Source organism: Cervus elaphus, chromosome 1, assembly GCF_910594005.1.
Source record: "Cervus elaphus chromosome 1, mCerEla1.1, whole genome shotgun sequence".
In the NCBI taxonomy this organism is placed as follows: Eukaryota; Metazoa; Chordata; class Mammalia; order Artiodactyla; family Cervidae; genus Cervus; species Cervus elaphus.
The window spans coordinates 48,012,659-48,039,912 of NC_057815.1; the positions used below are offsets into that span (position 1 = coordinate 48,012,659).

General features: G+C 47.2%; 1 protein-coding gene across 4 annotated transcripts in view; it reads left to right on the forward strand.

The window, feature by feature from the left end:
• The window catches only part of SERGEF (secretion regulating guanine nucleotide exchange factor), a 229,385-nt gene that overhangs the window by 21,044 nt on the left and 181,087 nt on the right, over positions 1–27,254 (forward strand). For 3 of the 4 annotated variants that reach the window (XM_043901778.1, XM_043901751.1, XM_043901762.1), the window contains exons 7-8: positions 1,655–1,717; positions 6,468–6,626. In XM_043901778.1, coding sequence (XP_043757713.1) covers positions 1,655–1,717; positions 6,468–6,626 — 222 coding nt within the window. The remainder of the gene's footprint in view (positions 1–1,654; positions 1,718–6,467; positions 6,627–27,254) is intronic. The other variant, XM_043901769.1, reaches the window with a different exon arrangement.

Here is a 27,254-nt window from a genome sequence, read left to right on the forward strand (position 1 = left end):
TAGAACCAGACATGGAACAACAGACTGGTTCCAAATCGGGAAAGGAGTACGTCAACGCTGTTGTCACCCTGCTTATTTAACTTATATGCAGAGTACATCATGAAAAACGCTGGGCTGGAGGAAGCACAAGCTGGAATCAAGATTGCTGGGAGGAATATCAATAACCTCAGATATGCATATGACACCACTCTTATGGCAGAAAGCAAAGAGGAACTAGAGAGACTCTCGGTGAAGGTGAAAGAGGAGAGTGAAAAAGCTGGCTTAAAACTCAACATTCAGAAAACTATGATCATGGCATCTAGTCCCATCACTTCATGGCAAATAGATGGGAAACAATGGAAACAGTGAGAGACTTTATTTTTGGGGGCTCCAAAATCACTGTAGATGGTGACTGCAACCATGAAATTAAAAGACCCTTGCTCCTTGGAAGAAAAGCTGTGACCAACCTAGACAGCATATTACAAAGCAGAGACATTACTTTGCTGACAAAGGTCCATCTAGACAAAGCTATGGTTTTTCCAGTGATCATGTATGGATGTGAGAGTTGGACCATAAAGAAAGCTGAGCACTGAAGAATTGATACTTTTGAACTGTAGTGTTGGAGAAGACTCTTGAGAGTCTCTTGAACTCCAAGGAGATCCTAAGGGAAATCCTAAGGAACCAGTCCATCCTAAAGGAAATCTTGAATATTCATTGGAAGGACTCATGCTGAAGCTGAAACTCTTATACTTTGGCCACCTGATGTGAAGAACTGACTCATTTGAAAAGACCCTGATGCTGGGAAAGACTGAAGGCAGGAAGAGAAGGGGACGACAGAGGATGAGATGGTTGGATGGCATCACCAACGTGATGGACATGAGTTTGAGCAAACTCCGGGAGTTGGTGATGGACAGGGAAGCCTGGCATGCTGCAGTCCATGGGGTCACAAATAGTTGGACACTACTGAGTGACTGAACTGAACTGAGTAAATTAAATAGAAATGTCAGAAGAAAGTTATGGAATAAGACTGCATATCTGCATGCCAGACCAGGTGACCACAGATTTGAGCAGAGTTGAGTGGGATTATACCTCATCATTGAAAGCAGTGTATTTAGGGAGGAAGAGCCTGGATTTGAGATGGGAGGCAAGTTCAAATTCTAGTACTGTCTGTGTGTTGTTAGAAGGCCTGGACTTGTGTCTCAGTGTCTGCACTTGATAGCATCTGAATATAAGAGATGTCACTGCTTCTGAGCCCACTCCACGGACAGAGCAAGGAAATATACAGGGACACACACTTGTGTTTATATGTACGTACACCTATGTTTGTTTATCTTTTGTAGAAACCATGAGTTTACCCTGACTTCAGTTACAATCCTGTGTCAAATGGTCGATTCTAGCCTTCCACCTTTTCATATCTGTTCCTTTCTTCTCTTTTCTGATACTGGGAAATCTGACTCCTTTATCCTCAAAATATTTACTTATTTGTTCAGCCTCCTGGGTATCACCAGTCTCTCTACCATGCCACTCATCTTCTTGGCCAGTGCTGCTGACTCAGACCTTCATGCTTTGGCTGAGTTTCTCCCCAGGTGCTGGTGGGTCACTGCTTGTGACCCTTCTCTACCCAATTTATTCTGTTATAAATGTGATTTCAAAAGAATTTTTTTTTTTTTGGTAGGCCTAGAGAATTCTCAAGCAGTATGTGTTCTTGCTGGCTCTGATCACTCAGCTTCACTGACAGGTAGGTCACGTGCCATTCAGAATTCTGGGTGTTTTTGCCTCAAGTGTTGCTGTTGGGATACAGATGGAAAAGCATAGATGATGGAGTCAGGATAATGATGCCACTGCTGATGTGATCTTAGCAAGTCACTTTACCTTCCCGAGACCATTGACTTGTCTATAAAATATTTTGGGGATAGTTTTCAGAATTTCGTATGATAATACACGTTAAAACACTCATGTGAAACAGAGGCTCACTTCCTTTCCTCTGAGTTTGTTTTCTCAGCTGTACAATAGGGATAAAAATATCTTTCGGAGTAGTTGTGATTGTCAAATCGTATAACCAACAGTAAATTTATGTATAACGTATTGTTATTCATCTAATCTGTTTTGATGTCTAATGTAACTATTTTAAACTTCCCTGGTGGCTCAGTCAGTGAACAGTCTTCCAGCAATGCAGGAGGCCCAAGTTTGACCCCTGGGTAAGGAAGATCTCCTGGAGAAGGGAATGGCTACCCACTCCAGTATTTTTGCCTGGAGAATCTCATGGACAGAGGAGCCTGGCGGGCTACAGTCCATGCGGTTGCAAAGAGTCAGACATGACTGAGCGACTAAACACATACACACATACAACTGTCTAAGCTTTCTAGCTTCTCTAGCTTTCTCTTCTCTAGCTATTTAATCTCAAACTAGCATATTGTTGCTTTGCTTTGTCACTCAATCATGTCGGACTCTCTATGATCTTGTTTAGTCCATGGAATTCTCCAGACCAGAATACTGGAATGGGTAGCTGTTCCCTTCTCTAGGGGATCTTCCCCACCCAGGGGATCGAACCCAGGTCTCCCGCATTACAGGCAGATTTTTTACCAGCTGAGCCACCAGGGAAGCCCTGTATCTTTCTACTCCTTTTATCTGTTGCCCTGTCTGTTCTCTCTGTTTATCTTCTCTGTTTTATTTAACTACATGTTTCTATTTTTATCTTCCGTCTTTCTATCTAACCAAGGTCTCCCTATATCGCTAAGTCTAGTTGTGTGTATATTTTTCTAATTTATTTTATGTTTTTATATATTTCTCTAGTTGACCTCTCTATTCCATCTCTTTAATCTGCCCCCACTCCAGTATTCTGGCCTGGAGAATTCCGCAGACTATATAGTCCATGGGGTCGCAGAGTCGGACAGGACTGAGTGACTTTCGCTTTCACTCTCTTTCTAGTCTTTTTTCTCTCACACACTATGTATATCTGTCTGTCTTGGCTATGTTTCCATCCATCCATCCATTTGACACACTTAGCCAATACAGTATAAACTGTCTAGTGAAAATGCAGCTTTTTTTTTTGGTTGCGTTGGCTCTTTGTAGCTGCAGAGGCTTTTCTCTAGGTGCAGCAGGTGGGAGCTACTCTAGTTGTGGTCCGAGTGCTTCTCTTGTTGCCGAGCACATGCTCTGGGACGCGTGGGCTTCCCCCTAGCAGTTTGCCACACTTAGTAGTTGTGGGATGTGAGCTCAGTAGTTGCGGCTCCCAGGCTCTAGAGCACAGGCTCAGTAGCTGTGGGCTTAGTTGCTCTGTGACCTGTGGGATCTTCCCGGATCAGGGATTGAACCCATGTCTCCTGGATTGGCAGGCGGATTCTTTACCACTGAACCACCAGGGAAGCCCCCACATTTTCTTGAAAGTGAAAGTTATCTCTCTCAAAGTTTATCTTTTTCAAAGCCCAGATTGCCCTGACTCCTGCAGGTAGACTGGAGACTATAGCTATGAGAGACGTATGTTGGTAAGCCGTTTCGCCCAGAGTTGAATGCATTGCATTTTTTAAGTAAAGGGAAATGACTTTCATACACTGTATTTTCAGTGTTTTATGTGGAACTTAAAGATGTGTACACTGTATCTGTAAATTAATGGGGGCATGCATTCTTCAACATAAAATTTGAGGAGTTGTTATGGTGTCCAGAACACAAGAGCTGTAATGTGAGAGTTTAAATACTTTACAAATTCTGAATTACAGATAATTTGATATTTAATGAATTAAAAGCAACTAGCTAATGAAGGAAATACCTGCTTTTAGCCTCTGGCTCATATTAGGTAGATTTGTAGATATGCTAGAAAGGTTGAGCTGAAATGAATGCCAGCTCTAAGGGACTCTTCTGGGCATGTGGTCCCCCACCTCCCCTTTTATAGAGGGGACGAGAGGTGACTAGTTCATCCCGTGTAGTCCTCACTAGCTCTGGGAGAAGGCATTCTTTTCCGAGAATAAGAAGAGACTAAGGTTTCAACTCTTAGTCTAACTTAAAATGGCTAGTATTATGTAAACCTAGAGATTCTTCTAATTGCTCGTTAACATTGATTTCTTCAAAAATCTTATATTACTAAAACTATTTATTATTTCATATGCGGGTACTTTTCTAATGGTGTTTTAAACACATAGATGTTGAATTTTTTATTGAGATGTACTTCATATATGAAATTCACCCCTTTAAAGTGTACAATTTAGTGATTTTTGGAGTATATGCACAAGGTAAATTGGTTTTGGATATTTTGAAAGTGTCTTAAAAGGGTCAAGATTAATATCCCTCTTTCCTGGTCCAGTTCAAGCCGTGACACACTGCATTTTGTTCGGTGCTCTCTAGACCTCTCTGGAGTTGTAGCTTATGTAACTATTTGGCATTGCAGCAGAATTAAATTTTGCCTGCTGATGCAACAGCGTAATGATCTGCTTGTGGAAGACAGTTTGTCTTTGCAAAAAGACGGCTTAGACTTACTAAGATGAATGAAGGCTTATAACAGACACAAGCTCATTGTCAGTGGCACTTTGGTAGCTCAGCAGTCCCTTTCATGGGTGGAGACTTTGCCGAGGGGCTCCACTTCCCTCTTGTAAGGGATCCTCATACTTAGCACACCCTGGTGAGGTCCAGGGAGGTTGCCCTCTCTCTAGGCATGAAGTAGACCACCTTTGCTGTACAGAACTGCAGTATGTCAGTGCTGCAAGGTCACCTGGCTGACACAAAGACTCCACTGGTTTATGGTCCCTCATTTTAGACTTGGGCTTCCCTGGGGGCCCTAGTGGTAAAGAACCTCCCTGCCAATGCAGGAGATGTAAGAGATACAAGTTTGATCCCTGGGTTGGGAAAATGCCCTGGAGAAGGAAATGGCAACCCACCCCAGTATTCTTGCCTGGAAAATTCTGTAGGCAGAGGAGCCTGGTGGGCTACCCTCCATGGGGTTGCAAAGAGTCGGACATGACTGAGGGTCTGAGCACACATTTTAGACTGTGAAACAGAGACCCAGAATGTGAAGTGACGTGCCTAGTGCCAGAGAGTGATCCAGCAGCAGATCTGGGACTTAAACCCCAAGTCTTGACCTCATATCCTTTAATGATACTCTTTGGCTTCTGATTGCTTTTTGAGAATAGATTGAGCTGCTCCAGGGCAAGCAATGCTGCAAACCTTTATGGGGAGGTTACAGGATGCAGTGGAAGTGGAAAATCCGGCTTCTGGTCCTGCTTGATCCCTAATAAGCCTCGCAATCTTGAAAGTCACTTAATGTCTCCGAGCCTTGGTTAATTTATCTTCCAGAAGAGTGCTGTCTAGGAGAAATATAATGTGAGCTGCATTGCAAAAAGTAAAAAGAAACAGGCGAGTTAATTTTAATAATTTATTTTGCTTAACCCAGTATAGCCAAAATATTATTGCAACGTGTGATCAATATGAAAATTATTAAGGAGCCACACTCTTTGTTTTTGCACTAAGTTTTTGCAATGCATTGTGCTTTTTTTTTTGTCTTCAAAACATCTCATTTGGACTAGCCACATTTCAAGGGTTCCTTAGCCGCCTGTGGGCACCATGCAGTGGGTACTGTGCAGTGTTACATTTCGGGTTGGGGAAGCACTTAGATATCATCCAAGGAGTCACAGACTGTAGATTCATAAGGCAGACTGTAGCCCGTGCCCCCTTTTGTTTGACTTCCAGTTAAAGATCTGTTGAACTTGAATGCCTTCTGGACAGCCATGTGCCCTCTGGCTTGCCGCAGTTGCCCACTGGTCTCTCCTGTACGTCAGTTCTAGTGTCCTTCTCCACCATCAGCTTTCCCCCCAGTCTTCAGCTGGTGAAACTAAGGTTTGCAGAGGAAGTGGTTTGTCCAAGGTCAATAACTAGTTAGCAGATCCAAGAATAGAAGCCAGAGTCACTTGACTGAATTTGCTCTCTTTCTATTAAATCATAATGTCAGTCAGTCTCATTCCTGCTTATATCACAGGATTATTGTGAGGTTCAAATGAGCTTAAGTGCTATGCGAATGTGATACGATAACTATATTTTCCACTGAACAGGGCATGTGGTGAAATCATCAGATATTTATAAAATTTAAACTTTAAATAATTTGCCTTTTAACCTGTTATTTTGAAAAGCTAATATATATTTTTCCTAACAAAAGGTAAGCATTTATTTAAAAAATGTAGAAAAGGGAGAACCATATGTCTTGCACATGGTGGATGTTGAATAAATATTTGTTGAATGAATTAATGAAAAAATAAACTCACTTTCCTGTTCCTTGACAAACTGTTAAGAACATTTGGCTTTTTTTCCTATTTATAGAATTTTAAAAAAATCTTACGTATTATGCTATACATGAATTTGGTATCTTGCTTTGCTCTATTCAATATTGTAGGGTAAGAATAATACAACTTCTTTGAGCCACTTTTTTCCCCCAGCCTCAGGTTATTTTCCATCATTTTGGGCTAATGTTTCTTCACCTCTTTTGTTTCCCTTCTGTTTGTTTAAAGATGCAGGAGAGCTGTATGTTTGGGGAAGCAACAAACATGGGCAACTGGCTTCCCAGGCTGCTTTCCTCCTTCTGCCCCAGAGAATAGAAGCACATTATTTCCAGAATGAAAAGATCGCTGCTGTCTGGAGTGGGTGGACACACCTGGTTGCTCAGACAGGTGAGAGAGCGGCAGGGAGTTTGTGGTTGGGAAGAGCAGCTGGGGGACAGCTGTCTAAATAGCTCTGGATGCGCGGGATTAGGTGGGTTGGTTTTCACTGATGAAAAGCTTGAAGGACTGGGAAGGGGAGGACCTGAGATCTATTAATAGTTCTGCAGTCAGTCAGATATGTCGCTTTACCTCTCTGGATCATAGATTTGTACCCAAAAATGTAAGGCTGGGTTAGGTTAACTCCTTGTGGTTCTAAGGGTCCATGAGGTTTCGAGAGGGAACAGGCACCACCCAGAAATTTGTCCAGGTTGTTGGGAGGATCTTTGCCTTGTCATAGCTAAAGGAGTGACTGTATTTGCATTTCCACCTGAGTCTAAATTCAAGGCATCAGAAACTGTTAAGTTAAATGTTCAAGATTGAGGCAGGAGCATTATTTTGAGTCATAGCTGGCATGGTATTTTGGTTTGGATTTTTATTAACCCTAACAAACTGTGTACATTGATTCAAATACCTCACGTGTTCCCTCAGACGTTACTTTACCAGGCCAGGCCATCCAGCTTTTGGCATCTTTATCTTTTCTTGATTCATCTTCATTGTTTCTCATCTTTCCCTTAGGGCATTTCTTCTTTCCTAGTCTTCATCTTCCTGACTATGTTCTCAGGGTTTGTTTTTTCATGGCCGCCCTTCTTCCCAACCTTCCTAGAGCTCTTGCTGACTGACACAGAGTTTCCCAGGCCAGCAGGTTGTAATTCTTAAGATCCATTATCGTGTCAAGGCCTTCTGAACTTCAGGGGTTCTCAGGAGTCCCCTTGCCTGCTCTTGGCCTGCTTGTTAGCGACATGCTAATCTGTAGACCGCCAAATACCTGATGACTTATTCCAGTGCCTTCCGACTTCTGTAGGTTTTCAAGTCCGCTTCAGTTATCCTTGGTTAGCCACATATACTACATGTTTGAACACAGAAACATAGGCTTAGGAGTATTTACATCCATGATGCTTTTAATTGGTTCTTATTTTTTTTTTTTTAAGGTTGCTTTGAAACAGAGGCCTGTATAACTAAGGTGTATAATAAACCTTCTGCATTTACTGCTTCAGAGGATGCTCTAGCGATGTCATTCATTTGGAGGCAAATCGTGGCTTTCCTCACAGTAGTTCAGATTGCTTAAAGATTGGGACCATCTACAGAAATTTGTCTTAAAGAGATTCTCTGAGCATAGTAGCTACTTATTTATATAATTGTTAACTGTTTCTCTTCTCCTCCTGACAGTGAGTTCTGTGAGAGGAAGCCCCATATTAGTTTTGCTCACATCTGTATCTCCACTGCCTCCCAAAGAAAGTATTCATTGGCTACATTAAACCTTCTAGTTAAAAGAGACTAAACATACTGAAATGAGGCAGGGTAGACTTCGAGGATTTCTGACCTCTTCCCTTGGAAAGAGGTCCATGATCAGAAGGCTTCTGTTTGTCTGTTTGAATTCGGTTATTGTTTATTGGGAACCTTTTGAGCAGTGGGCTAAGCTTGAAGAAGCAGAGGAGACGGGCCATGCCCTGTCGGGGCTTCCCAGGTGGTGCTAGTGGCAAAGAACCCGCCTGCCAATGCCGGAGACATAAGAGACACAGGTTCAATCCCTGGGTCGGGAAGATCCCCTGGAGAAGGCAACAGCTACCCACTCTAGTAGTCTTGCCTGGAGAACCCCATGGACAGAGGAGCCCAGTGGGCTATAGTTAATGGGGTGGAAAAAGAGTTGTTCATGACTGAAGTCACTTGGCACGCACACATGCCCTGTCACTGCCATGCGTGGACAGGCTTAAGTCTAGGAGTACAGAGATAGAAGTACCCATCCATCCATCATACAGACGGTGAGGATCCGCTTATGTACCATTCCTTGTGCTTGGTCCTAATCCTGCCCTCAAGGAGCCCACTGTCACTAGGGGAGACAGGCCTGGCATCAGTGCATCAGTGGGGCCACGTCACCGTGCAGAAGTGGCGCAGACACTAGCAGTAGTGTGAGTCACTGGGTGTTAACAGGTGGGCGTTGCATGCTTAGTCAGTCTTCAAAGAATTGCAGTGCAGTAGAATACACTTACTACCAAACAGTAGTGGGTTTAGTTGAGTCTGTCAGTAAGACTGTTGACTGGTTAGGCAGCTGACTGATGAAAGGCATAGACATGTTGTGGCTTTGATTCTGGCTTTTCACCATTGGAACTCATGCTGATCTCCACGTCTGGGCCAACAGCATGGCCCTCGGGGCGGGAGGTTGGAACCCATGTCCCTGACACTGCCTGAGTCACCCCCCGCTTCTCTGTGGGGCTCTGCTTCAGGTTTCCACCTCCCCATGAAAGCATGGTCTCTGGGTAAAGTTTCGGCTATTTAATTAACTTGTTGATTCGGATCTCTTGTTTGTGCGCTTTGTCCCTTTCCCCTTTGTCCTGAGTGCAGAGTGGTTGGAAGCTGGGATGTTGGAGTGGCCTGGTTGCAGCACTGAGTTTTGGGTGGATGAGAGTCCCCTGCTGTTTGATTCACCAGTTTTACCCTCCTCCCCAGCAGCCGTGGACTCCTTTGCCCTGATGCCGTATCATTGAGAAGAAACAGCCAGGGCCTCCAATTTAATCAGACCCAGCTGCTCATGTTAACGGGAACAAGATTTGCTTACAGGGTCAGAAGCAACTCATTATTGGAACAAGGAGTTGTTTGATTCTAGTTGTTTTCACAAACTCCGGAGCAGAGTGGTTCCTGGGACCTACCTGCAGCCACATCAGCACAGAAGGCTGCCTCCTGTCTCATTCTGCGAGGCATTAGGGTGTGATACTGATTAAAAATAGCTTATGTGCCATGACCATGGATCTGCCCAGTAAGGTGGTTGGATTGGGTTCGGATGAGAGCAGGGGAGTAGACAGTGCTCTCCCCTTACTGGTGTGATAGTCCCTACACCAGTCTGACTCCCAGCCCTAGGCCAAGTCCCTTGGGGGATGTTTGCAAGATTTCAGAATGTGTCTGGTTGTCACATCTGGGGTTGGGTGCTACTGGCCTCTACTTGGTACAGGCCAGGGATGCTGCTAAATGTCCTACAATGCAGGGGCGGCCCCCACAACACAGAACACCCAGCCCCAGACGTTAGTGGTGCCACCATCAAGGAACGCCACCCAAGACGTCCACCCCCAGCAGTAGGCGCTGAGCAAGGGCAGTTGACACGGTACCAGGATAACTTTTACAGTTCATCCGTATGGGACTCTGGGCTGCAGTCTCTGCCCTCCCCCATCAGGAGTCTGGTGCCTGCCTGCAGTGCGTGCGATGGAAAAATACTTCTCTCCGTTAGTCAGAAGCACTTGGAAAGAGTCCAGGAGAACCTGTTCTAATCTGGGAAAGTTGGCAAGGTACCTGTGTCTCAGGCTGGTGGAGCTGCATTCTAGAAACCTTTCCCAAGCTGCTTAATGTCCCTGATCATTGTTCTCGGGAACTTCATGGGACTCCTGGGTGACTTTATCCGGGCTCGGTGACCTGCAGCTGTCTCCTCTGAGATTCATGATTTCCTGGCCCGAAGTGCTTCCTGTGAGAACTGGATGGCAGATCTGGGTGCCTTCTTAGCTGGTGACCTTAATGAAGTCACTTCACCTGTCTAGGCCTCAGTTTCCTCGTCTCTCAAGCCAGGATGTTAAAACCTACTTCTGTTCTGTAAGCAGCCGCTGTAGGGCTCAGATGAGTGAATCTGTGTGAGTGGAGCTGTGCTGGGTGCTGGCTTAGTAGCCCGCTCGGGTCCGACTCTTCGTGACCCTGTGGACTGTAGCCTGCCAGGCTCCTCTGTCCAAGTAATTCTCCAGGCAAGAATACTAGAGTGGGTTGCCATGCTCTCCTCCAGGGGATCTTCACAACCCAGGGATTGAACCCAGGTCTCCCACATTGCAGGCGGATTCTTTTAGTCTGAGTCACCAGGGAAGCCCAAGAATACTCGAGTGGGTAGCCTATCCCTTCTTCAGGGGATCTTCCTGACCCGGGAATCAAAGCGGAGTCTCCTGCATTATAGGCAGATTCTTTACCGGCTGAGCTACCAGGGAAGCCCATGAATGGTCCCCACTAATTGTAAAATGCAGCAGATACCTAAGTGGGGGTGACTGTGGTTAGGGTGTATGAGTATAATATTAAGGAATTAGCAGGTGCTTTTAGAAAGGGTTCTATTTCAGTAGGGTCTGTGCAGGACTGGACACAGGGCTCGTGAACTGGCCAGGGATGCCTTGCTTGAGATCCAGCTCTGAGAAGCAGTTTTCTGAGATTTTTCACTTACGTGTAGTGGGCATGTGGCTTTCTGATATGATCAATGTAGGATTGTTGTGGCCTTACAGGCAGTTTTCCCTGTTAAAGTCTCTGCTCACACTCTTCTTCCTTTACCCCAGTTTGTAACTGTATCCATCCATTTGCATTCTTTTAAAAAAGTCATTTATCTATTATTATTTGGCTGTGCTGGGTCTTCACTGCTGTGTGTGGGTTTTCTCTGGTCGTGGTGAGCGGGGACTCCTCTCTGGTTTCTCTGCGTGGACTCTCGTTGTAGTGGCTTCTCATGCTGTGGCTCCCAGCCTCTAGAGCGCAGGCTCAGTAGTTGTGGCGCATGGGACCTTCCTGGACCAAGGATTGAACCCGTCCTCCTCTCCATTGGCAGGCAGGTTCTTAACCACTGGACCAGCAGGGGAGTCTCATTTGCATTCTCATTTGTTTAATGTCTAGGCTGTAAATTCCATGAGAGCAGTGTTTGTTCACAGCTGTATCCCCAGTGCCTGGCACCGGCCTGGGCACATGGTAAATGATGAGTAGCTGGTTGCTGAATGGATGAACAAATGGCAAGGTAGAGAGAAGCCTGCAGGCCGAGCTGTGACTCTGAGCTCTGCCAGCTTCTGACGGTGTGGTGGCAGCTGCACCTCGCCCCATCACCACCCCCCGCCCCCTACGGGGTCCCGCAGCGGCCCCTCCTGGTGACCTCATCTTCCCGCGTTCATTCAGTCCCTCTCACCAACTCTGTTCTCCGTCTCTCAGTTGGAAGACCTTTTCAAGCCCATGCTTGAAGTCCCAGTGTTTTTCCATTGCTCTTAGGATAAAGACAAGTCCTTAGTGGTTACCAGGCGCTGCATGGTCTGCCCTCAGCCTGCCTTTCCAGCCCTGTTTCTGACCGTGCAAACCCTTGATCTCTAGCTGACCTCTCCTCTGACCTTGGTACCTGGAATGCATCCTGTGTTTCCCATCATAGTACCTTTGCAGCTAATGTTCCTTCTATTTGTCACACTTATCCCTGCTCTCCTTCTTCATTTTAACTTAGTTAAATCCATTTCTGCCCCCCGCCCCCTGCCCCGACCTCAACTTATTCATCTCCTCCTCAGGGAGGCCTTCCCTTGACATTCCTGACTCATCATTTTTCCCTTTTATCTCTTCTGAAGCACTACAACCTCTCCTTTGTGCTATTTTCTGTAGGATTCTTTAACTCATTTCCATCCCGCTAGATTGTAAGCACCATCTGGACGGGAGCCACATCTGTTTTGCTCAGCATTACGTCCTCTGTGCTTAGCAAAGTTCTTGGCACATCCGAGGTAGGTACTCAGTGCATGCCGGACAAATGAATAAGCCTAATTTCTCTGAGCTTATTTCCTCATTAGGAAAACACAGAAATATTGCTGACCTTGGATGAGGATTAAATAAGATGGTGTATCAAAGCTTGCAGCATCCAGCATAGGACTGGGCTTGCGTCGGTTCAGTACACCTTAGCTTCCTCTGTCCTTTGAAACTGGAGCTATCAGGAGGTCAAATGCCCCGTATCTTCTCTTTCCGGCAGAGGTCTCTCTGTGGGGCTGGATCTGAATGTCTCTGGATCCAGGGTTGACTCAGGACTCTGCTGGCGAGTGCAGATAGATCAGTTTCTGAAGATGTTAAGTGCTGGTTGCTGGTGATTTATTAGAATTTCATGGAGAATGATTTGCATGAGATCCAAAGCTTAATATGGGGTTGGTCAGAATGTTTAGAGTCCAGTTGCCTTGGGAATGTTGGAAGTGTTCCCTGGGCCATGCAGTATCCCAAAACAGCCTTGTGGTCTCACACAGGCTATGGACTGAAAAAGTGAGCCCCAACACAGAGTTCTTGACATTCTTCACTCTCTTCAATGTCACCTTAAAAGGTCCTGAAGTCTTATCTTTTAAAGAATCAGAATGGAAAGAGGAACTTCCTCACTTGGGAAATGAAAAAACTGAAACAGAGAGGCAAGAAAGTGCATTTATGGCAGCATTGAGGCTAGAAATTCAATTTTACTTTTCAGTAATTTCACTGCCCCCCCCTTCATTATCTTCCTGGTTCTTGGTTGTATCCTTTTAGTTGAGATATTTTTTATTCTTTCATTTCTTCAAAGTGGGGAATTGCATGGCACTTGTGGAAGGGACCGGATCTTAGCCATTCTCCTTTCTTCAAGAGTCACAGATGGAGAAATATTTTATTGCATTTGATGTCTAAGCATTAGTGAAATCCAAGCCCGGCAATTGATTCACACTAAACTGAGTTTATAAATATACTTAATGCTGATTTTTCTGTTTGGGGGCCAAGATCCCTCCAGAATAGAGTGATAGTGTATATTACTCTGTCTTCTTTGGGACCTTATATCATGAAACCTCAACCGAGCTGAGGGAGGTTCTGACCTCATGGGCTCTATATAAAGCAGGGGTGTTGGAATTCTTGATGTTTGTGCTTTAGAACTTTGAAAACTCAAAGGTTGAAAGTCAAACTGAACCCAAAGGACTCTTTTTGAAGTGGATAGTTTTTGCTTCTTGTTTAAACTACTATTTTTTATCCTAGAATCCTTAGCATGTCAGGAATGGATGAGAACTTAGAGCTCCTCTGGTCTGACTCTCTCAGCTTAGAGATGGCAAAACTGAAGCCTGAAGAGGTGGAAGCGCGGGGAGTGAGGGAAAGAGGGAGGACAGAACTGGGGTCTCATGGCCTGGGTCTAGTGCCCTTTACACCTTGTCACTTTCTCTGCAGAGATGAGGGGGAAATGTGCGTGATTTAACTACACATACCCAGCGACTTAAACCAGGAATAATAGTTCCTTCTGTACATGAAGTTCAGCCTCAAGAAAACACCAGTTCTTACCTGAAATGTGTAGCCAGAGCTTCCTTTAATGGATTTGCATGTGTAGTAGAAATTGGGAGATGGTGCTCCAGGAGAACAGGTCTGGAGGCCATCCCAGGATTCATAGAAGCAACTCCTTTTCCATTTATAATAACACAACAGTAGTCCTAGCTCTCGTCGACCACTTTTATCACTGTCAAATGCTTTCACTTCCATTTTCTCTTAGGAATGTGGCAAGATGTGTGTTATTATCCTTGCTTTCCAGACAAGTCCCTAATCAGCTAACGGTACTGCCCTAGTTCACGAAGTTGGACATAGTTAAAACTTGAACCTGTTTTTTTGTCCCCAAACCTGCTACTCTGACTCTAAGAAGCACATATCTCAGAATGCTCTAACCCATGAACTAAATTTCTTTTACTCTTCAAAGAAGCATCTTGTCCCAGTTTTTGCTCGTGATTCTCGCAAGCAGCAAGGAAGAAAATTCCTAGTTATCCTTGATCCTTCAGCAGGTATTAGTGGAATGCTTGTATGTTAGTCACTCAGTTGTGTCCGACTCTTTGCAACCCCATGAACTGTAGCCCACCAGGCTCCTCTGTCCATGGAATTCTCCAGGCAAGAACATTGGAGTGGGTTGCCATTTCCTTCTCCAAATGGAATGCTTACTTAGATGAAATTAGCACTATGCTATAGACTACATGGAAACATAAAATCAAGAACTACCTTCAGGAATTTTATAGTTGGGTGAACAAATGAAATATGTAGTATAAAAGTTATAAAATATGGCAAAGAGCCAGAGGAATGGCCCAGACACTGAAGGTTCTAGGGCTTCAGGGGAAGGGGAGGTCAGTGTGGTCACAGAGGGGTGTGAAATCCTTTGGGAAGGTCTCATTTTAATGTGTGGAGGGTTTGGGACTTGGTTCTGTTGCTTTCTCTTTGTCCTCTGGTAAGACACAGAACTCTCTGGTCCCCTTCTTCCTGTCTGAGCAATAGCAGGTTATGGACAGGATATCCAAAGGCCATTCCAGCTCTGAAATTCCGTAATATATATATTAAAAAAAACTGACCTAAGGAAATTATTATGGATACATTGGAAGATTAAGTGTAATGCCATTCATTGCAGCCTGATTTATAATGACAAAAACAAATACATGGAAACAAATGAAATTGTAGGGGGTTTGGTTAAATAAATCATGGTACAAACATATGTTGGAATATATAACCACTAAATAGAATGTTTTAGAAGGATATTTAATAACAGAAGAATATGCTCATGATATGGTAAGTAAAAGAGTAGATTGCAATAAGTTACTGTACTACAATGTCTGTTTTTTTTTTCAAAAAGAATGTTTGCATGAGTAAATTTTATTTTATTTTGTATTTTCCATGCTGAATATGTAATTTGCAGCCTGATTATATCCCCCATAAATGTCAGTGAATAAACTTTCTTGCCCCTCAATGCAGGGAGCTGGCCCCTTTGCTGGTGTATTCCTGTGTGTATGTGCCCTTGACATCACTTCCATGGGCCTCTTTTGGGAGGTCGCGTGGAAAAGAGGCAAGAGACTGTAGAAGGAGGCAGGAAAGCACAGGTCTATTTTCGGCTCAGTCATGAGTCAGCTTTGTGGTCTGAGGAGACTTTGTGACCTTTCTGCACATCCCTGAGCCTTGGTTTCCTCGTCTGAACAGGGGAACTGGAGGTCACAAACAGTCCTTTGAGCTCCAAGATGCATTCATTCCTGAAAGTGGAGAATTTCCTCACTGTCATGGAACCAGCTGGGAGGCCTCATTGATTCCTTGAACCTGGGTCCTTTCTTTTTCTTTCACTTCTCTGTACCTGGGTTTAGCTGGCTAGCTGTAAGATCTCTCCCATTCAGAGCTGGGGATGAGACTGAAAGGGCTTCACCGACAGGGCTGAGACCAGAGGGTGTAGTGACAGTGTTCCACCACTAGAGGGAAGCATTGCTTGACTACTTGCCCTGTCTGCTCTGCAGGTGAAGAGTGGCCTTGATTTGCCTCAATTTGGTTTCAAATTCTAGAATTTTAGATTGAAGAGGACTTTGAAGATCATCCAGTAGAACTCAGTTATGCATATGTGAGAAAAAAGAGGCCATAAAAGGCAAGGGACTTACTTTAAGTCACACAGTTTTCTTTTTTTTTTTCTTTCTGGGTCTTTATTATAGGGTTTAGAAGAAGGTTATAGACAGAGCTAAGAATGTGATCAGTTGCACACACAGAAGGTGGACGTTTCTCCTGATTGTGCAGGAATCTGAGGGATCTGCTTGTGTACACATTCACCCAGCTCTTCTGGCCAGGTGCCAGGAGGCCTGGAGGTAGAGAAGAAAAGATAGAACAAGACCCCAGGGGGCAGCATCTGGTGAGGGAAACCCATGCAAACACGTGATGCTACCCATGGGTCTTCCTCGGTCTCTGTCACCCTCTAGTGGTCTGCCTAGCCTAGGATCTGGGCTGTGGTAGTGCTTGGAGGCTGGTTTACTGAAGACCTGCAGACATCCTCGTGAATTATGTCCTCCTAGGGCAGGAGGCACCCTGACCGTCTCCAGTCTGTTATTTCCAGTGATCTTCTGCAAGCAGTACTCACATGGTCACATGTCCTCTCTTGCCATTTCTTGAGGTTTGCAAGGAATCCTGACAGTATGTTTGCCACCTTCCAAAGGTTTTATTTCCTTGACCTTGGGTTGACTTTAATTTTGGTTTCCAGGGTGCCCACTAGCCCTAAGCATTGTGGTAAAGTAGAATTGTGCTCTGGTAGGACTCCCCTGGTGGCCCAGTGATTAAAACTCCATGCTTTCAATGTGGGGGGCTTGAGCTCGATCCCTGGCTTGGAAATTGAGATCCCAAATGCTGAGCAGCATGGCCCCCCCCAAAAAAAATAAACCTACCCAAACAAAAAAGAACATCCCACCCCACCCCCACAAAAAAAAAAAAAAAAAAAAAGAAAGAAATAAAACACCAGTGCAGAAATGGGCACTAGTCTGGGAGCTGGCAGCTGTGTGACCTTGGGCAGGTTACTTCCTTTCTCTGGGCAGGAAACTCAAGTTCTCAGCTGCAGCTGTGTCATCTCTGCTAGAGAGTTGAAGTTTTGGCATTATTTTTGGTTTTTGTGTTTGGCAATGAATACCCATTGATCCATGGTCTAGAGGAGTGCAGTGTCCGTCCAGCTGCAGCAGAAGCAAGATTTACCCTTTGAAGTATGTGCCTTTCTATAAGGGTCTTGCAGAGGGCCTGGCCAAAGCCAAGTTCAGCTGGTCCCACGAGGCCACCAGATGGCAGCAGTGGGCAGGCAGATGGCCGTGGGGTGAGCCGATAAAGCCAGCATCCAGAGTTAGAATTAGCAAGGTCAGAGCTAAAAGCACCCCAGAGGCCACTCCCAGGCCTAGAGAAAGAAGTAGGGTACCTAAGGTCTCTGGCTTCCCTGGTGGCTCAGTGGTAAAGAATCTACTGGCAATGCAGGAGACTTGGGTTTGATCCCTAGGTTGGGAAGATCCCCTGGAGAAGGAAATGGCAACCCACTCCAGTATTCTTGCCTGGGAATCTCATGGAGTCACAAAAGAGTCAGATATGACTTAGCGAGTAAACAACAACAATACCTAAGGTCTCACCGTGAGTTAACATGTGATGATCTCCTTGCTTGTTAGAAGAACCGAGATTGGTTTGGCTTCTAGCTGGCGCCGCACAGGAAGAAGCAGGAGACAAAGACCTAGGCCATGGACCAGTGACCTGGAGGTGGGAAAGGAAGGGGGCAGTAGTTAACTGTCTGCCTTGGTCTTGATCTCTTCGAGCGTCTCTACCCTCCCACCCTCAGTAAGGATGGTGTCTGTTGTCTTTCTGCTCCCCTCCTGCCTGCACTGTTGTCCTCTGGTTCACCGTCCTCCTATCAGGTTGTGCCTTGATGGAATCTTTGTCAAGGGTCATCTCAGAGTCCCCACACCCAACAGATCTGTAGGCCCAGGGCCTTGCACTTTGCAGTAAGTTAGCACAGTTGGTTGAACAAAATAATTCTCTTAAAAAAATTTCCCAAGGGGTCAGAGTAGGGCAGGGAACCAATCTTGCCCAGCACGTATCATGTACTGGGTACATGCTAATTACCCATGCTCTGCTGGGTACACATCCATACTTCTCAGAACCCTTTGAGGTGGGGTTCATTTCCCCTGTTGAGGCTCAGCGAGGCTGAGTGACTTGTCTAAAGTAACACAGCTAATTAACCAAGCAGACACTGGAAGCATGCTCTGTTTGATATCAAAGGTCAGGCTCATTTCTTTTGCGTTTGCCACCTCCCTTCGGAGTGACTGCCCTTGAAATGGAGCAAGTGACTCCCCCAGGCTGGAGGGCAGAAAGGAACAAATAGGTTTTTCTCTTCTGTGGAGAAAACTGGTGGTGGGCTGCTGGGGAGAGGGGCCTGAGAAGCAGTGAAGGGCAGGTGTTTGCGGAGCGGGTTTGGGGGTGGCACCTGGCGGTGGAAGGCCATCTGAGAAGAGTTCAAGTGCCTTTCCTGTCCAAGGCAGGACTCCAGCAGTTCCCCCTGCCGGCGTGCTCGTCTCCCTGGCCCTGCCCATGTGGCAGCTGCCGCACGCCATCGCCCCCTGCCCGCTGTCCCCTCTCACAGAGGCCCTCCCTGTCCACCCGGCCCAGGGTGGCCCCCTCACCTCTCTCAGACGCAGTCTACTCCCAGCCCGCCTTTATCTGCCACCCAAGCAGTTTTCACCGCCTGAAACCACAGTATGGCTTGTTTACTCATTTGTCATCGCTCTCCCCTCTCCAGGTGTGAGCAGGTTAGGGACTGGGTCTGGTTTATTCTCCTCAGCTCTCCCCTGGCATTGAAAAGGGCCCCATGAGAGTTAGCTGCATGGGCGCCTGGAGCTTTGGATGTGGGAGGGATGCCACTTTCGGAGGCTGTGCTCAGGAGACTTGGCCCGAGGTCCTGCCCTCTTCCCACCTTCTTGGAGAGGCCCAGGGCCGGAGAGCTTCAGCTCCTTGAGGCTGACGGTGAGGCCTGGTGCCCAGGCTTGTGGGGCCGGCTCTGCCGCTGCGTGTCTGCCAGGCTCTGCCTCGGGCCCGCGGCTGCCCAGTCTGTCCACGGGAGGCAGGGGTGGGGGCCTGCCCTGCCGCGAGCTCACAGGGTGCTTCTGGGAAGGGCTCCTTGGCCCCTAGCAAGAGGGCTGAGTTTCCATTCAGAGAACCCTCCTCCTCTTTCCTGGTGGGGATTGATTTGTTCCAGGAGCACTCTAAAAGTGAGCATTAAGTGACCGGCCTGTAATTGCACCATCATTTTTAGGCTCTTGACAGATGGCACTGTGCTTGCCCTTCCTCTGGGGACCGTGCCTGTCTCACGGGAATGCTCAATAATCACGGTGACAGCCAGTGCCTTAAAGTGCTCTCGGATGTGGGCCAGGATGAAATTGGCCCATTTTGAGGAATCTTGGATCAGCTTTTTCCTAATCTAAGAGTGACTTTCTACCTCAGGAGGAAGCCTGATGCAGCCAAAAGAGCCCAGAAGAGCCAGGTCCAAGTCCTAATCTGGCTGTTCATTGGCCGGGTGATCTTGAACTAGTCATTTAGTCTTTCTGAGCCTGAATTTCCTCATCTGTTAAATGAGAAGTGTAATCCCTAATTTGGCTGCCTCAAGGGGGAAATATCATGTCATTCATTCATTCGCACACTCCTTCCTTCACGTCCTCACTCTACTGTTCAACAAATACTTGTTGAATAGGCTGAGGGGAGGGCAGGGCATTCCAGGCAGAAGGAATCCTGGAAACAAAGGTATAGCAGTAGGAAGTGCTCCCTGGTGTAGTTTGCTTACCATGGGGCCAGGCGGGATCAGAAGGGACTGGGATCTCTCAAGAATATAGGCATGGATTTATTCTGGCTTTACTGTGAACAGTGGGAGGGGTGGCTGAAGGTTTGGGGAGCAGGTGAGAGACATGAACAAGGGTGGGGAGGCCCTGCCTCGGAGCGGCTCTCGTAGGCAGCTTTCTGCTCCGGCCTCTTCGCTGTGGCTGATTTTGAGGTAGTCCAGATTCTTAGGGGGTCCTCTCCCCTGTGATCTGACTGATAGAAAGTGCAAAACAGGTGGGGCCTAGAGTCACCTGGTTTGCTGGTTCGCCCTCTGGGGAGCTGTCTCAGGCCCCAGGGACCGCGTCTTGTTTCCTTGCATCTTGAATCTTTGGATGAGCAGATTTGGGGTTTCTCCCACACCTCCCCGAGGAGATGAAGGGTGTAGGGAATGGTTATTCGTGTTTACCAAGGATGCACTGTGTGCCAGGCGTTTTGCCAGGGCTTTGCAAAATCGTCTATTTAATCCTTACACAAAGTTTGCCAAGCAAGGCTCCCTCTCCATTGTATGTGTGAGGAAGAGAGGTTAGGAGATGTGGCTTCATCCCGCCTAGTTACTTGGCCTTACCTTGCTCAGTGTGAAACGGGGTCGGCAATGTCACCTTGTCAACTGGAGGGCGTTAGGAGGAGGATCAAGTAAGATCCTGGATGTGTACAATACATGCAGATGGCTGCATGCACAGCCCGGGGCTCACTGACAGTACTGCTTCCCAGAGAACTGTGGTGACTCCCTCGGGCCTTTCCTGCCTGGTGATAGAAGGTTCCAAGCTCTGGTCTCTCTTCTGCGCACCTTCCCCTAGCACGCCCCTGGGCCAGGGGCTCCGCTCAGCACTGTCCTCATTTAGTCTGCAAATATGAAGGCATTGCTCTTCTTCAGAAAACGCTACAGTACAAAATTCATATCAGTGTATGCTTACTTTTTGGCCATTTTGGTGAAAACAGTAAGAAGTCATGGAATTTTAATGCTGGAAGAGGCGTTCTCATCCTTACTTGAAATATGAGGAAACAGAAGCCTGGGGAGATGGTCCCACAGCTCATGGACACAGGGTCAGGATTAGAACCCAGGGATCTTGAGCCCATGGCCCTTTTACTGCCCTGCAGCACCTCTCATGAGAGAGACTTTAATTGCTTCATCTCCTTTATGGAGGAAGGAAGAATCCAGTTTAATAAATTTCATTACACCAGCCCCTTTATGTAACAGGGCTGTTTCCGGGTCCTGGCAGATGGTCCATAGTAACAGTGCTTTGCTGATTTGGTTGGAGCTGATCCTATGAAATGAAAAACCCCGTGCAGCAGATGCCTTTCCCAGTCCCTGGCCCAGGAAAAGCCAGCCGCTCAGGGAAGGCCCTGCTGCTTTGGTGCTCACCGTCTCTGGTGGGACCTAGTGTCAGTCCCCGGAGGTCATCTTAAGCCGGATTGGGTTTTTACAGAAGGGCCACACTGGTGCAGTTTGTTGGTGGCTGGGGTACTGGTAAAAAGGATGTTTCTTCTGGGGCCTGAGGGACAGATGGGCTCAGGGAGCAGGGTGGGAGAGGTCAGACGCGGACAGGGAAGACAGGCTGTCCCTCTGTGGACCTGGCCTGTGGCCCTTCTTCACACCATGAGGCTCTGGACCTCCAGGTGAGCAATTGGAATGTAACTTGCAGTGCCCCTTTTGTTGAAATGACTGGGGCTCCACGTCTGATTAGCTTCCCTTTCCTGATGAGTGCTTGATCCTAACAGTCCTCCTTATGGCCTCTTCCGGTGGTGCTCTTTACTGCCACTGCTTGAGGCAAGTGGGACGTCCTCGGGGCACCAGCAGCGAGTGGGCGTCACTTCTACAGACCCTTCTTGACCTTGTCCTGCTTCTCAGGTCTCCCTCTCACAGGGTCCTCCAAGGTGGGGGTGGGAGAATGCCCCCCCCCCCCATCTGTGAGTGCAGCTCTTTTAGGGCTCCAATAGGTCTTTAAAAGATTTTTTTAAAATGCCATGTGGCATGTGGGATCTTAGTTTCCCCACCAGGGACTGGACCCATGTCCCCTGCATTGGAAGTGTGGAGTCTTAACCACTGGACTGCCAGGGAAGTCTCCCCAGTAGGTCTTTTATACTCACCGCTCCAGTGTTCTTGCCTGGAGAACCCCATGGATGGAGAAACCTGGTGGGCTACAATCCATGGGGTTGCAAAGAGTCAGACACAACTGAGCAACTGGGCACACACACATGCTACTGAAGAACCTGGGATAGTCCCCGGGGTTAGAAGAAATTTGAGGCACCATCAGAGTCAGGTGCCAAGATGTTCTCGCCGGTTGATCACAGACTGGCATCCCAGGACAGGCTGCTTTCCCTCCTTGCTCCTACCCCTGGGTGAATTTTTTGCCCTCCCAAAGTTCGGGGGCAGCTTCTGCCTCTCTGCTTGAAGATCTTAATCTGGGCCTCCTATTAACTAACAGTTCAGTTTCTCTTTGAAAGCCAAGGATGCAAATAGTATAGTGGGATCTCTTGGGGTTTCGGAGGTGGAACCCTGGTTTCCTAACGTAACAGCTTGGGTGCCACGGTGAGTTCTGCAGGATGCCCTGGCCCCGGGTAATGGTTTATTCCTGCTCCTGGTCCTGCTGGCCTCAGGTTGGCCTGCAGGGGGCGCTGTGTTCACACAGCCGAGTGCCGGGAATTCACCCAAGGGACCCAGGCAGCGCCTCTCTGCAGGCCCAGGCGTGCTGGAGAACTGCGGCTTTCCCTTGGCCCTGCCGGATCTCCCATCTCATTCCCAGCTCAGCCTCCAGCTTGGGTACCGTGAGTCATCGTCATCAGTGGAAAACTCGGCCTCACCAACAGCTGGGCGCAGTGCTTGGCCTTTTTTCTTCTTCTTTTTTTGTAACTTCACAGAGATGGAAACTGCTGATGATCATTTGCAAGAGACAGCAATTGAAAGCGAAGTTCAGGGCCAGGACAGCAGTTCTAGGTGGGGAGAGGAGAACTCTGAGATAAGGGTGGGGATGTGTGTCTTTCCATGACCTTGCCCTTGGTCCTTCCAAGAAGCCATGCTAGGGAGGCAGGCAGTGAGGGGCCGTGTGGGCCTCACTGGTCTCTGTCCTTTTCTGCCAAGGAGCCCAGGAGGCCTTGGGTAATTAACTGATGCAGGTGACAACGAAAGCTTTGATAGGTTGACTGGGGTTTTTCTAAGAAGCTGTGAGGAGAATGTGCTAGAAGTCAGAATGACCTGAGTTCTAGTCCTGTTTTGCTTCTAACCCACTACGTGACCTTGGGTAAGTCAGTCACTTTGCTCACTGGGCTGCACTTTTCCCGCTGAAGCACACAGTGGGGGTGGGGTTTGAGTCCCTTGAGGACCCTTCCTGCTCTGGTGCTCTGTGAGTCCGAACTGAATGTAGGAATTTTGAGCCTTGATCCCACGGTCACCTTCAACAATTGAGACCTGTAGCTGTTTGTCCTGACGCAGTGAGTGGTGCTGACGGAGAATCACAGAGGTATGGGTTCCTTGTTATTGTTCAGTCGCTAAGTTTTGTCCAGCTCTTTGTGATCCCATGGACTGCAGCACACCAAGCTTCCCTGTCCATCACCAACTCCTAGAACTTGCTCAAACTCATATCCATCGAGTCGGTGATGCCACCCAACCATCTCATCCTCCGTTGTCCCCTTCTCCTACCCTTAGTCTTTGCCAGCATCAGAGTCTTTTCCAATGAGTTGGCTCTTTGCATCAGGTGGCCAAAGTATTGGAGCTTCAGCTTCAGCACCAGTCCTTCCAATGAATAATCAGAATTGATGTCCTTTAGGATTGACTGGTTTGATCTGGCTGTCCAAGGGACTCTCAAGAGTCTTCTCCAGCACCACAATTCGAAAGCATTAGTTCTTCAGCGCTCAGGCTTCTTTATGGTCCAACTCGCACATCCGTATATGACTACTGGAAAAACCATAACTTTGACTATACGGACCTTTGTTGACAAAGTGAGGTCTTTGCTTTTTAATACGCTGTCTAGGTTCAAGAACTTCTTGGCGGCCTTCTTCCTCTCCTCTCCCCACGAGGCCATGGACAGAGGCTCTTGGAAAGCAGGAAACTGGGATTCCGGTTCTGACTCCGCCAAAATACATGGTATGTCCTCAGGCAAATCCCTCACTTCCTTCAGTCCCGTTTTCCATTTTCTTGAAAATCAAGGATTAGATTCCCTTCTTGGCTTCAACTTCCCCCAACTCCCACCTGCCACCCTCCCACCCCCACCCAGGCTCCTGCTAGCTTTTCTGCAGGGTGTGATTCTTAGCTGCAGAAGCCCTGGGGTATAGTTCCCTTTCTTGCGGGGAGGAAGAGAAGCAAGATTATTTTTTTAATTACGCAGCTAAGATTAGGCAGCAATCTACATTTTAAAATGTTATTAATAAGACTCTGAAAGTGTGCAGAGAAGCTTTGGAGTTGGAATGTGGAATGAGATGGAAAACATCTGCAGAGCCAGCGGCCTCTGTTAGGGATTTTTTTTTCCCTCTGGGTGCCAAGTGACTGCTAGGTAGGGACTGGTGGTCTGGTGTGCCACTGGGCCCCTGGAGGAGCAGGAAGCCCTAGCACTCAGCCAGAGAAGCGTCCTCAGGGCCAGGGATCGTGGCTCAGCCTCTCAGGATGGTTCTTTGCAAACTGGTTTTAGAGAAAGAGTTATAGTCATATCGCCAGTTCCTCTATTTAGAGTTTGTAAAGTGCTTTCATATTTATTGTTCCCTTTTTCATCAATAGACCTGAGAGGTAGTTAGAGCCAGTCTCACTGCCCCTTCAGGAGTTGGGTGAGGTCTGTTCAATGCAAGATTCTTCCTTTAAGAAAGGGGGTGTGCTACAGAGGAAAAGCCCCAGACAGGAAGTGGGGAGCTGGGCACCTGTCCTGGCCTCCCCCTCCCAAGCCAGCTTTGCCCGTCCTCTTTCCCTACGTTGTATCTCTCTATAGCACTTAAAATCCTTTGCCAGCGGATATGTTTCATGTGATTTTTGTCCGTTATTCTGTCTCCGCCTCCCCCCCCCCCCCCCCCCCCCCCAAGGAAGGGAGTTTTGTCTGTTTCCTTCCCCGCTGTGGCCCCTAGCACTGGGACAGCGCCTGGTGTGTAGAAAGTGCTCAGGAACTATTTGTTGAATATTGAGAGTGCTTGGCTCTGCTTGCAAGTAGTCTATGTGACTTGGAAGAGTTATTTATTTTCCTCAGTTTTGTTTTCTCTTGCGGGGAGTTGGATGGGATGGTCTGTGGCATCCTTGTGGCAAACAAAAGCCTGTGGGAAGCAGTGCCTGCAACTCTTCTTCCTTTCAGCAAACACTGAGCACCTGCTCTGGGCAGGCCCTGTGCTAGGTGCTCTGAGGAATACAGAGAGCTTAGGAAGGTCACTGTTCTGCACCCTTTGGTTTATGTGACTGTTCATTTTTATGTGTCACCTTAACTGGGCCATAGGTGCCCAGATATTTGTGTGAATGTTATTCGGGGTGTTTCTATAAGAGTGTTTTTGGAAATTAACATTCATATAAATAGACTGAGTAAAGCAGACTGCCCTCCCTCATGTGGGTGGGCCTCATCTAATCAGTTTAAGACCCGAATAGAACAAAAGGCTGACCCTTCTCTGAGTAAGAGAAAACTCTCATGCCTGACTCCAGCCAACAGCCTCTGAATTTGGACTCTGGCTCTGCAGATTTTGGACTTGCCAGCCTTCAAAACTGTGTGAGCCAGTTCCTTCTACTACATCTTGCTCTATAGGACCTCCTGGTTCTTTTTCACTGGAGAACCTTGACTGAGACAGTGGGCGATAAAAGACATGTCATCAAATGATCTCCTCTTTGGAGGCATAGGATAGTAGTTGGACCAGGGTACAAGCACCGTGCCTGTGGCTCCTAAGAAAGAGATGGCCTGTTTTGACTTAGGGGATAGTGGAATACTTTAGGGAGGCAGTGGCATTGGAGCCAGGCCCTGAAGGGTGAGAAGGGATCCTGTGGGTAGAACAAGCAGGCCGACCGGCAATATGGGCTGGGGCACAGCACAACCCTGAGGCCTGGGAGCGAGGAGGTGGAATGTGCCCTTGACAGAAGGGCTGCCATCAGTGCTGTGAGAACAGAGGTACTTGGAGGGATGGGCTTGTGGAGGGCAAGAGAGCTCAACACATTAGACAGTCTAGGACCGGGGCTTCCCAAGATGCCCTCACCAGGACTGGAGGAGAAACCGGCCCTCCCTGCGTTTGTCTGGGACGCCCCCGTCCTGCGTGGTATAGACAGTCCTGCAGCTGGTCCAGGGCTTCTCAGGCACAGTCTGTCTGGTCTTCCCTCACCAGTGCCCCTGGTTGAACAGCTAATAAAGTCAGTGGTGAAAATGGAGCGGCTGTGTGGAGCACCTGGCATGTCTTTGCCGTCTGGGCCAAGGATGATGCTCCCTAAGTAAATTGACCGGGCTGGCTTCGTGCCCCTAGCCCACACAGGCATCCCTGTGACTCTGAACAGCCTCTGGAAGTCCATGGGACTGCTCACTTTTGGAGGGGCAGTGTGAGCCAGACACGGACTGGTGGGTCCCCTGCGGGGCAGTGGCCAGGCGCCCTGACTGGGGGCAGCTCTAAGCTCTGAACCTGAGCCTTCGCCTCTCCTTATGCTGTAACTTACCGTAACTTGAGGACTGTATAAATGCCTTCTCACAGCGGGGTTTCGTGGACTAAAGGGGACAATCCATGTCAAGAGTTTGGCATGAAGTTAGTGCTCTCAAATATTAGTTATTATCGTTGGGGCATCCTAGGTGGCTCGGTGGTAAAGAATCCACCTGCAGTGCAGGAGACGTAGGAGATGTGGGTTTGATCCCTGGGTGGGGGAGATCCCCTGGAGGAGGGCATGGTGACCCACTCCAGTACTCTTGCCAGGAAAATGCCATGGGCAGGGGAGCCTGGCAGGCTAAGAGCTCATGGGGTCGCAGAGAGTCAGACACGACCGAAACCACTTAGGACACACGTTAGTATCATTATCTAATTGTTGCAGGGTTGTCACTCACAAGCTGTGTGATCTTGAGCAAGTCATTTAACCTCTGTGACCTGTTTCTTTTTCTGTAAAATGGGGTTTACACCCATTGTTCAGTGTTGATCAAATTATATAACTTCATGGCAATGCCTAAAATAGAGTTTTGCACAGAGTCAACTCCCAATAAATAATTATCCCAGGCCCTTATGTTTTTATTCAACCACTTTGCAGATTACTTCTCTTCTTTTTAGCTGGACAGCTCATGTTTGGAATTTTTATTTCTATATTAATTTTTGAAAAATTCCAAACCTTCATTATGTGATATTCTTCATGGTACAACTTTGGAGACCTGGGAAATTTTACAAAAAAAAGAAAAAATAAGATATGCAGCCAGGTTTCCAATTTTTAAAACTGGTTACCACAACATTGACAATCAAGTGTACTTGAAAAAGAAAAAAAAGAATGTATGCATGTGTACAACTGAAACACTTTGCTGAGTAGCAGAGATTGGCACAGCATTATAAATCAACTGTACTGAAGTAGAAAAGGACTGTTAACCACATTAGTAGTCTTTGATACTAAAGTGGATGTTTTATTTGAGGACACTGGTCAGACTAGATAGTCAGAAGGTGCCAATAAAATTAGATTGTACACCACTCATTTTTAAAATTAATTTACTTATTTTAATTGGAGGCTAATTACAGTATTTTGGTGGTTTTTGCCATACATCGACATGAATCACCCATGGGTGC